The following is a 12,064-nucleotide window of genomic DNA, read 5'->3' as shown; positions in this document are numbered from 1 at the left end:
ACAGAAAGAATTTAAATGGAAAAGCAGTCAGATACATTCCAAAATGGATATATCAGGTTCTTAGCAGTATTGGTGAGTTGCTGGCTTGAAAGTCTGTCTGGAACGCATCCACAGCTTGGATGGGTCATTCAGTCCTTTGTTCCAGGGTTCAGTTTGTAGAGAAGTTGCTCCAGAGGTAGGAAGGGGGATTGAAGACAAGATGGAGATGATGCAGCTGCGCTTTATATTCCTTTTGCCATGTGGCTTGTACTTCCTGTGTCCCAAACACAAGCTTCACAGCACATGGCATGGAAAAGCTTTGGAGGTTTCATTACACAGGCAAACCCCGGCATGTCTTGCTGACTCAATAGGTGTATCCCCTTGGTCCATAGGTTCATTGTACAGCTGATGACCCTCAATGGGCCATCAAACATGCTAGGCAATGTTGATGCCAATATGTCTGGGGGTGTCACCCAGAAAAACTGCACAAGTCTGGAAATACAGATATACCTTACATATCTGTAACTCACAATACAAAGGTGATAGAAACATAGAAACAAAATTATCATACTTGGCAAATCATAACATTTTCACTGACACTTTACATGGCATACCTAGCATGATTCATTGCAATTTTATCAGATTATATTATTTTATTATTAATACCAAAGTGTCTCACAATTTCATGCAGTCTCACACTTGCTAAACTAGTGAATTCCCAGGACCAGTTCCCCAGGTCCTTGAAGATGCCAAACATTGTGCTTATGAGGGATTGAAATACCCACATATCTGCTGGGAACACACACACAGACACTGTGTCAATCTGTACCCCTGTGTTCACTCTTCTAGAAAATTATGATCAATTTTGTACCCAGTATGGCTTGTGAGGTATCATTAGAAAACGCATAACCTACTGAATATTATCCTCCTGTTAAAATGTGTAGTAACACTGTATGTAAAATTGTGAGATTTTACAGTATGATATTACTGAAAAAGTTACAGTTCTGGGGAACACCCACAGACCAGTTCCTCAGAGACAGCAAGGCAAACAGCTGGTCAAACAGCCATTCTCCTGCAGGGGGAAGGTGTGAAGACATTAAGGGCTGGTCTACACTACGGGGGGAAATCGATCTTAGATACGCAAATTCAGCTACGTGAATAACGTAACTGAAGTCGAATATCTAAGATCGGATTACTCACCCATCCTCACCGCGCGGGATCGATGTCCGCGGCTCCCCTGTCAAATCAGCAACTCCGTTGGGGTTGGTGTTGTTCCGGAATCGATATAAGCGCGCTCGGGGATCGATATATGGCGTCTAGATGAGACGCCATATATCGATCCCCGAGCAATCGATTTTAACCCGCCGATACGGTGGGTAGTCTAGATGTAGCCTTACATTCCATCACAGGGACCTATTGAGGCTGTTGTGGAAAACGACCACAGGATTAATATTTGAATCAGCTCAGCCTGAGGCTCTTTTCTTGGTTACAAGCACGCAGGGGGCGACAGCTATTGGAATACTGTTCCCGAGCTAAAAATCACACAAGCCTTTTACAGCTTAAAACCACAAACAATGACACATACGTTGCACGTTAATTTCCTTATTTGGAATATATTGCAAAATATGATGCAGGTCAAAAGCAAGCTGAACAATCAGTTTTCCATATTTGGCCTTTCCTGTTATTTTTATTACACCTGGTGATATGGGAGCAAGACTCTCCATGTCTCAAGAAATGTCACTACCAACCTAGGCCATTTTCACATGCTGGGGTGCAATCCAGATCAGCGAGGAGTTGTGTCATCTGTAATCCTGGGTGAGATTCAGTGTTCTGCTGCTGGAGCTCCCCTGTCTGGATACTCCCAGCCAGCGTTCAAGGACGCACTGAGTGTCTGTATGATAAGTAACCCTGGACTGGCAGCTCTGACTCCAGCCGCCTGCTTGTTACACCCCAAGCACATTCTGGTTTGGGTAGAGAAGGCTCAGGGTTTGAGAGAAGGCTGGGGGTAGGAAGCTTCTGTTCATTATGCTGGACCTAACCCCAGTTTTACTTGAGTAAAGAGGAGATATTTGACATTGTGTGATGCTGCTCCTGTGCTCTGTTCCCAAAGTGTTCTGCAGCAGAGGAGGGTCTCTGGTAGTATGTATGTTACTGGCCTATTGGGGTGATGCTGAAACAGGACAGGGTACAGATGGCATTGTGGGGGTGGCATGAACCTTCACTCTTCATTTCCCCTTCCAAGAACAGAAGGGACAGGAATCCTTACCCAGCAAGACCATCGTCTCATAGTTCCCCTGCATGACATCTCTGTAGAGGGCTCTCTGAGTGGGGTCCAGCAGAGTCCCCTCTTCCCTGGAGAAATACACAGCCACCTCCTCGAAGGTCACCGGCCCCTGAAAGAGCAGGAGTCCAATACTCAGTACCTGCTGACCCACTCACAACCCCACTATTCACGGAACAGCAGCACCAGGGAAATGGAAGCTCCGGGAGGCACATGTTAACAGAGTCCCACCCCACCTTGCTTACAGCAGCCAGGAGGCATCAGAGGGTAGAAAAGAGAGAACCTTTGTGTCTCCCATCTGACAGACAGAAGCAGGGTCTTCACATTTATCACATAGCTACTAGCCAGAGCTTAATATAGGAGATGGGGCTGTCTCTGGACCCTGATAGTGGCTCCCTGGTAGGAATCCAAGCACTCTCCAAATAAAATATATGGAAGAAAGGGGAAGTCAATCATAAAGAATAGAAGTTAGAAGGTCAGAATTGTAGTGCCCATTAACAAAGGTTTAGAGAAAATAGAGCCTATCAAACTAACGGGATATCCTTATTGGATGAGATCAAAAGTTTGGTTGCAGCTAATAGTATTGATGTAATATACCTAAACTTCCGTAAGGGACATGACTTGATTAGCACAATATTTTTACTAAAAAAAACTAGAATGATACAAAATAAACACGGCATACATTAAATAGATTAAAAACTCTGATAGTAAATGGGGAACCATGATCGAGTGGATTTCTTTCTAGCAGGTTCCTGCAGGGATTGGTTCTTGGCCCTGTGCTATTTAACATTCTTATCCATGACTTAGAAGAGAGTACAAAATCATCACTGATAAAGTTTAACAGTTGCCACAAAGATTGGGGTTGGTGGTAATTAATGAAATGTCAGTAGATTCAGGCTCCATCACTGAGAGTCTGGGAAGTTGTCCCAGCCCTGGCTGGAGGGTTATTTCCTGTTCCACAAAGAGGGGAAGTTCCATTCCCAACTCCTGTGCCTTGAAATTAGGACCTATCTGACACTACACCCCCATATTCATCATAGTGGTATGATTATAATATGATTAGGACATAATTATGATCTATTTTGTAGAAGATGCATCATGTGTGGTGTCACTGGAAAAGTTCTGATTTGCTGAATATGATTATCCTATTTGTGTGCACATATCATGTTCGTATCTGAAGTTATGGATATTGACTCTGTATCTGTATTTCAAATGTGCTTACTCTGGTAACACCCACAATGAGCCTTTCAGGTACAACAATGAAGAAGCCAGACAGTGCTGATGGCTCAACAAAGACAATGGACTGTGGAAGAGCTTAGCCTTCCTGTGAATGTTTCAGCCAGCCTATGAGTCATGGCTACTATGACTCAGCAGGGCCTGTGACCAGACCACATGACACTAAACTCCATTTTAGTACCTGTATTTTTCCACAAACTGGACTAGGAACTGAGTTTGGAACAAAAGGTTCCCACCATATGGAAAAAGCTACATAAGGTGGGGTGTGGACATCATCTCTTGGCCTCATTCTCCACACAAGAGAACTTCTGGAAACACCTGAGAAACAAAAACGGATGTGGGGGAAGTGCTGCTCCCAGGATCAAGAGATTTCTAGCTTGTGTATGGAAACTTGGGGGACTGCTTGTACCATCAGTCAGGGTGAGAAATTGCTAATTCAAATTCTATCCATCTAGTATGTTAGGCTTAGTCTGAGTTTTGGTTATTTGCTAAATAATCTGCTTTGATCTGTTTGTTATCACTTATAATCACTTAATCTATCTTTCTGCAGTTAATAAACTTGTTTGATGCTTTATCTTAACCAGCGTATTTTGAGTGAAAGTGTCTGGGGAAAATCTCAGCTTGTTGTGCACATCTGTCCCATATCGAGGGGAGGGGAACTACATTAATGAGCTTGCATTATAGAGATCCCTGTGCACTATAAGATGGTATCATTCTGGATTTATACTACAGCAAGTGTGCAAGGTTGGGGGAGTGGGAAATTGGCTCTTGTCTTCTATCTGTCCTTGAGTGGCTTAGGTAACGCACTCAGGTAGCTTAGTTGGCTGCATGGCGCCACCTGCTGTTGTGTTGGGTGATAACAGGCCCTGGAGAGGCTGGCGAAATCTCCAGCAAAGCAGTGTGAGAAGGGCCAGCCCAGCGTGAGGGTTAGAGGACACAGCAGTTCCCAGAAGCTCCACAAACTGCCTCCTGGGGGTGACAACCCATCACGCCCTACACTACACAAGTCTCAGCAGGTTTGTCACATGCTGTCCCCTCCCTTTCTCCACCCGAGATATTTCCTGCTTCCCACCACCTCTAGCAATTCCCACCCTCTTATGCATTTACTGCTCCTCAACCTCCAAGCAGAGCCCGCCACCCTGATAATCTCTTACCTGAGCCAGCTCCATTGCAGCCATTTCCTTGCCCCTGGGAGGACGAGATGATCTGCAGCGAAACATGGATGTTATTCTCTGGCCTGCCGGGGTGAAAAGGGCAAGGTGTGAGAATTCAGACTAGGCTTTTGTCCATTCCCAAAGCCGATTCCCCCAGCTTTTCCCCTGCTAATGCACATTCTAGGTTCTAGCACACTGTGAAGCACAGAGTGACCTTATTCCAGTACAGGCCTAGCCCCCTCCCACCAGGGTGTAACCCTCTGACACATGGGGAAACCCTCCCAGTAACAGTCTCTCTCTTACACGTATCAAGTTTGCGGACAACACCAAGCTGGGAGGGGTTGTAAGTGCTTTGGAGGATTGGATTAAAATTCAAAATGATCTGGACAAACGGGAGAAATGATCTGAAGTAAATAGGATCAAATTCAGTAGAGACAAGTGCAAAGTACTCCACGTTGGAAGGAACAATCGGAGGCCATAGAAGAGCAGAAACAAAGGAGTCACTTTGGGGGAATTCTCCTGTCATTGTCCCCAAGGCAGCTGTCTCAGGTTTACAAAAGGTGTTTCATGTTCCAGCCTTTATACAGTCTCTCCTGGGAGTGCCCCTTTCATGGACTGGGCCTAGTTTTAGTTTTTGGTAGTTAACAAATCTTGGTTTATTGTTCATCTAACCAGTATGTGTGGATTGAAGTGTGTTGGAAACCTCTGTTTGGGGATAACAAGCTGGTGCATGTCATTTTCCGCTGATGAAATGACAGACTTCATATGAGCTTGGGTCGTTCAGTAGCGTGCTGGACAGTGCAAGATGCACATTTCTGGGGGAAAGTTGGGCACTTGAGAATTGCTGGTTTTCCCTCCTGAGGTGTAATTCATGAGTGGGCTGTCTAGCAGCACTCAATACTGTGTAGCTGGAGTGAGTTACATGCTGGAGACTGTGTGTTTAATTGCCAAGAGGGGCTGTTCTCGCGGGAAAACAGTGGAAAAGGCACCCCATGCTGGAGGACTGAGGGGACAGCTATTTAACAGTCCAGATTGTACTCTGGGTAACATCACAGACACTCATTATGACAGAGCCACTTACAACACAGAGAAAGTAAATCCATGTCCCAGAAATCGAAGACTCCAGACAGAGGGCAAGTGTCCCTGGCACTGCTTCTTGCTGACAGAGAGGTTCAGAGACAGTGCGAGAATCCTGGGGAAGCTGGGAACAGGAAGCATGGGCTGGCGGGGTTCGGTGGAGAAAGGGAACAGGAAGGGCAGGGATATTACTGAATCCAGGATCTCAGCAGTACTAGATGACAGGATAGCACATAGTGCAGCCCATTGGAAAACACAATCCCAACTATACATACAAAATGATGGGGTCTAAATTAGTTGTTTCCACTCAAAGAGATGGATCTTGGAGTCACTGTGGATAGTTCTCTGAAAACATCCACTCAATGTGCAGCAGCAGTGAAAAAAAAGTGAACAATGTAGGAAATAATTAAGAAAGTGATAGATATGACAGAATATCTCATAGATCATATTTGTAAAAACAGCAAATAAATCCATGATACACCCACATCTTGAATACTGCATGCACATGTCACCCCATCTCAAAAATAGATTATATTGGAATTGGAAAAGGTTCAGAAAAGGGCAACAAAAATGATTAGGGGTATGGGACAGTTATGCGAGACCTAACCCCCAGTTTCACTTGAGCAAACAGGAGATATTTGACACTGTGCAATACGGCTCCTGTGCTCTGTTCCCAAAGTGTTCTGCAGCAGAGGAGGGTCTCTGGTATTATGTGTGTCACTGGCCTATTGGGGTGATGCTGAAACAGGACAGGGTACAGATGGCATTGTGGGGGGTGGCGTGAACCTTCACTCTTCATTTCCCCTTCCAAGAACAGAAGGGACAGGAACCCTTACCCAGCGAGGTCACAGTCTCATAGTTCTCCTGCATGACATCCCAGTAGAGGGCTCTCTGAGTGGGGTCCAGCAGAGCCCACTCTTCCCTGGTGAAATACATAGCCATCTCCTTGAAGGTCACCAGCCCCCTGAAAGAGTAAGAGTCCAACACTAAGGACTTGCTGCCCCACTCACAGCCCCACTATTTGTGGCAGAGAAGAGTGAATCAAATGGAAGCTCTGGGTGGATCATAGTCAGGAGAGTCCCACCTCGACCTGGCTCAGAGTATCCAGCAAATGCCAGGGTGAGGGGATGAAGAGAGAGCCCCTTATCTCTCCCAGCATATCCATCACCCCCCCTACTAGCCACTGACTGATACAGGAGATGGAGCCCCTAGCAGGGTCCAGGGAGAGCTCGCTGGTAGGATGCCCAACACCCTCCTCATTGTGAGGAGCGGGATATGAAGGGAGAGGCAGCTCCAATAAGCCTGACTCATGGGTGTCCCCTTTATATCTCACAGCAGCTGATGGTTAATGAGGTCAGGCTCCAGCACTAGGAGTCTGGTCAGTTTGACTAGCTCCATGTAGGTGGGTTATTTTCTCTCTTCACAAATTAGGGCATTTCCACCTCCAAACCTCCTGGGTCTGTTCCTAGAATCTAGGCCACTTAGTAAATAACTCCCAGCAGGTCTGCCACACCCTGGCCTCCTCCTTTCCCCACGCTGTGAATTTCCTGCCCCGCTCCAACCTCCAAACCAGACTCTGCAAACCTTCCCACCTCTGGTGTATTTGCTCTCCCTTTCCTCCAGCAGGAACCCACCAGCAACCCCCCCGATAATCTCTACCTGGACTGACTCCACTGCAGCCATTTCTCTTCCCTGTCCCACGCCAGGCTGGGATGAGCTGGAGCAAAACATTCTGCAGCCTGTCTGGGGGAGAAGGGCAGTTGTGGGCGTTTCAGAACCGGTTTTAGTTAATTTCACATCACAATTCCCCCAGGCCCTTTCCCTGCAGACAGACCACCCTAGATTCTGTCATGCTGGGAAATGCTCAATCTGTTTATTACAATTTAGACCTGGCCCCTCCTGCCAGGCTAAGTCCACAGACACATTTTTAACCTCCCTTCTCTCTCCCCTCACCCCTTCTCTGAACACAAGGCTAGAAAAGAGCAGAACCAAAGGAGTCACTGTGGGGGATTCCCTCAGACACTGACCCCACGGCAGCCACACCCCAGCAGGGGGAATATGGAGTCAGGAACTGGCTTTTGCTCTGTCTGATCCTTGTTTTGTTCACTGGAAAGTGGTTCTGCCCCAGGATGCAGCAATACATGTGTCTGGGTGGACTAGAGAGCTGGAAATCTCTCCCCCACATTCATTTCTCCCACTGCCCCTTTCAGTCTCTCCTTCCCCTGTCCTCTCTCCCTGCCCCTCTGGCTGGGACAGTCCCATTCCTGGGGGCTTTGCTCTCCCATGGCTGGATTTCCTCCTGGCAACCGCTAATGGGAGGAGAAATGAGGTGGTGTTGTTTGTGCAGAGTCACTTTCTTGCCAGACCCTAGGACATTCCCTGAGGTCTTTCAGTTACCTGGAGACTCTGGCTCAGAATTTAGTAGTAACAGGGTCCAGGACTGCCCTAGGGGGCTAGGACCAGCTGCAGAAAGTCATCCCCTGGGCCGGGCAGAGAAGAAGCTTTAATTAAGGTCACTTCCCAGCACAGAGCCCCACTGGGGGAGCAGCAGCTGCCAAGCCTGGTCTCCCAGATCACAATGGAGGCTGCAGCATCTGACCCAGGAAGCTGAACCCCAATATCCTGAGCAGAGAGGGACAGAGTGTTTCAGCAGCTTCCCTCCTTTAGCTCTCTGGGGAGAGCAGCTAATGGGAGCCCCTCCTCACAGGGAGAATGGCTGATCTCATTTGACCCACTGTCCATCTGGAATCACTCCTTGTCTTTCCATACAGTGACTCTGGATTAACAACGGTCTCAATGACACCGGATTTCAGAAAGAATGAGTTCAGAACGCTGTGGAAAAGACCATCGTGTGGCAGTGCTGACTCCCTTCCCACCTCCCTCACCCCCGCAGATCTAGGACAAGGACTGGGGGCAAAAATTTTCCAAACGGAACCGAAAGTTCCTGCAGTTTTCAAAAGAGGAGAAAAAGTAAATTCTGTGATTTCACACTAACAGTGTTTGCTAAGTGGACAGAAAGTTATCACAGTGACAGGGCACGTGACTGGGGAATGGACTTGGTGACCTGGTGACTAGGAGCCAGGACTCTGGTACAAGTTGACCAGAGAGAAGGATCATGGTTAGCAGCAGCCCCCAGACACCCCCTAGTACCCAGAGCCCAGACCCCCCAGCCAGGGGCCCCAGACACCCCCCAGCCAGGATCCCATCAGATATTCCCTGGGACGCAGCCCCCCAGAGTCCCTGGCCAGGGACCCCAGATACCCCACAAAGCCCCACCCGCCACAGAACCCCCACCACACCATGATTGCCAGGTTGGGAATCCCAAAGGGTTCCCCCCACCAAGAGCCCCCAGCAGCCAGGGACCCCCTCAAGGGACCCCACCCCCCACTGGGAACTCAGTCCCTCACTGCCTGCCTAGGAACTTCCCCACCCTCCAGAACGATCTACCCTGACATTTGCCTGGGACCCCCTCCTCTGCCCAGTGTGACCCCCTGATGCTTTACAGTGCGACCCATCACTCTGCTTCCCTGGCATGCCCCTCACCTAGTGCCAGGGATCCCCTCCCCCAGCTCTGTGCACTGGGCATGGCAACAAAACCAGGAACCAGCGGGGGAAGCACAGACAGAGCCCCTGGCACAGAACCAGGCTCCCTCTAACCCTCTGTCCCGCCTCCCCAAGAGACACCCACCCCCACTGTTCTGCAGCCACCAGGCCCCCAGCGATACCCACCTCCAGGACCCATAGCCTCAGGGATGGGCACATCAGAACCACCACCCCCGAAAACCCCAAACCTCCACAACCCACCAACCTGACTAGGGTACCCCCTGCCCAGCCACCCAGAGGCCTCCCCCTACCACAATGCCCCTTCAGCTGCAATCTCCCAACACAGACACCTTCCCTGCCCCTGCAAGTGTTACCTCACAGAGTGTGAGAAGTGGCTAGAAAGTTAACATCACCTCCTGCTGGCCAGTCACACAGGCAGAGGGAGCCTGGGGAGTGCTTCTTTAACAGGAGAATGGAAGACCTGGAGGGCAAGAAAGATCCACGGGCTGTCACTAGCAAATAATGGCCACCATGGATCCACCCCAGAGGCGGCTGCATCTTAGCACATTGGGAAACAACCCATCATATTCAATTAGAAATAAAACAACTAGAGAGAAGTGGGGCAAATGTTTGGGGTATTTTATATCAATCTTTGAGACACGCAGAGAGAACCCTGTCACAAACAACATTTGATAACATGAGAGAAAACCACCAAGATCGGAGGGGATTTGATGTTGCTATTAAATAACTAGTGGAAAAGGGGGACTGTTGGACTGGATTTTATATGACTGTCCAATACATAAACAGAATGTGATGGTCCCCCCCGGCCACGGGGCAACCATTCACGTGAGCAGCTCAGAGCCCTTTGAGGAGCTGATTTAAGGGCAGGGGGGAGCTGGAAGGCTCCCTGGACAATGGAAGGGGGCCGCAGGGGAATTGGGAAATGGGGTCTGGGCAGTCTCCATGGGGGATGTGCTCCTCCCTTCCCTTCCCTGCCCTGGCAGAGAACGGGAACCTCATCCCATCCCACTCCAGTGGGAGCCATGTTCTGGGGAATGACCCAGGGCAACAATTTCCCACCCAAACAAGGACAAATCGCTGCAGATAAAATGGGTGGGAAAATCCACCCCCCATCGGAGAGATTTTAAATTGACATTTGAGAAGTATGGAGAGAAAAGGGAAAATCAGAGGCAATTAGGAGAGCTGATCATTGAGGGAGGGGGGAGGAGAATCTCCCTGGATTTTATAGCCACGTGTGATAATGAGAGAGAAAAGGGGAAATCTTGAGAGAATGTGTGTGTGGGAGGAAGTGGCAAAAACAGGGACAGCATCCAGTTAACTCACCTCCCTTCCACCCCGGGAATGTCGTGGCTGCACAGAGACAGATCTACCCCCCACACCCCAGTGACCTCCTCCCCGTGCAACTCCGGCTTCTCCTCCCCCCTCGACACCTCCGCCCTCACACCAAAGGGGGGGGCTCTGCCAGCGCCTCCCCCTGAGCTCAACTCCTGCTCCTCCCCCCAGCCCGGATTGTGCCCTTTAGCCCCCCACGAACCCTGCCTCCAGCTGCCTGACCCCCCACGCCCATCAATTTCCTGCTCTGCGCCCTGCCCCCCCACGCTCCCTGTTACTTCCCCCGCCCCGCTCCAGCCCCGCCCCCAGCGCCCGGCGGAACTTACAGGCTGGTCCGGGCAGGGGGAAGGGCAGCGGCTTCAGCGGCTGTTACTGGGCATGCGCAGTGCCCGGGAGTAGCACATTGCTATGGGGAGTGATTTAATACACCGCCCCCCCCCCGCCTGGCCCGGGGTCCGCCCCTCCCCCCCACACGACGGCCGGGCCCCGGCCCCCCCCATCCCAGCGGGGCGGGCGGGCGGATCCTCCTGCAGCTCCACTGGGGCCGAGGCGCCTTCAAGGCTTCTCCCAGGCTCCCTGGGGCAGAGTCACTTTCCTGCCCCCCAGCGCCTCTCATTCCCCGGGGGCTCCGGGTCAAAATGTCCCACCGCCCTTCCCCCGCCTGCAGCTCCGTCTTCTCCCCTCCCGCCCCCGCCAGCCACACCAAGGGGAACCCCCGGGCCCCAGTCTCTGTCCCCACCTGGATCCGAGCGGTGCCGGGGGCAGATCCTGGCTGCAGCTGAGAACAGCGTCTCCGCTCCAGCTCGGGCAGCTCCAGCGCTGCTGGCAGCACGTGGAGAACCAGGAAGCAGCTGTTCAGCCCGGGCTCCGTGTCACAATGTGCCAGAGCCCCGCCCCCAGGAGCTTCCCCGCCCCCGGGCTGTGCCAGAGCCCCGCCCCCAGGAGCTGCTCCTCCCTTGCTCTGTGCTGGAGCCCCGCCCCGAGGAGCTGCCCCGCCCCCGAGCTGAGCCAGAGCCCCGCCCCCAGGAGCTGCCCACACCTGGGATGTGTCAGAGACCCGCCCCCCTGGAATTTCCCCATGTTGGGTCTCTGAGCTTTGTTCTCCTGCCGCCTTCTTCCCAGCACCCCCTGCTCCCTTCTTGTGTCTGCAAACACCCCCACTCCCCATGGGCCGCCTGCAGTACTTGCTGAGGCTGACTCCAGTGGCTGAAGTTGCTTCCATCTCTGCTTCACCTGGAGGGGGAGAGAAAAAGAGAGAAGATGGTCCCAGGGTGTGAAACCAGAATCAGGGGGCAAGGAAAGAAGGACTGTTTGGAAAGGTGGGTTTTTTGTGAGGGGAGGTGAACCAGAGGGATTCAGAAGAAGTTGGGCAGCAGAGGCTCAGGGAAATTGAGGGGAACCTCCTGGGTGTCTCAGTGTTGGCCAGGGTTTGTACAGCACC

General features: G+C 50.8%; 2 protein-coding genes across 2 annotated transcripts in view; one reads left to right on the top strand and one right to left on the bottom strand.

The window, feature by feature from the left end:
• The window catches only part of LOC127052588 (zinc finger protein 560-like), a 374,863-nt gene that overhangs the window by 303,102 nt on the left and 59,697 nt on the right, over positions 1-12,064 (top strand). The window lies entirely within an intron of this gene.
• LOC127052636 (zinc finger protein 560-like) lies at positions 703-6,682 on the bottom strand. Its single transcript, XM_050956516.1, has 3 exons — positions 6,564-6,682; positions 4,651-4,733; positions 703-2,372 (listed from the first exon to the last, which is right to left on the bottom strand). Exons 1-3 carry the CDS (start codon positions 6,667-6,669, stop codon positions 2,205-2,207), a joined length of 357 nt encoding a protein of 118 aa, XP_050812473.1. The 5' UTR covers positions 6,670-6,682; the 3' UTR covers positions 703-2,204.

This window comes from Gopherus flavomarginatus, chromosome 5, assembly GCF_025201925.1.
Source record: "Gopherus flavomarginatus isolate rGopFla2 chromosome 5, rGopFla2.mat.asm, whole genome shotgun sequence".
Classification (NCBI taxonomy): Eukaryota; Metazoa; Chordata; order Testudines; family Testudinidae; genus Gopherus; species Gopherus flavomarginatus.
This window is presented reverse-complemented; position numbering and strand designations above follow the sequence as displayed.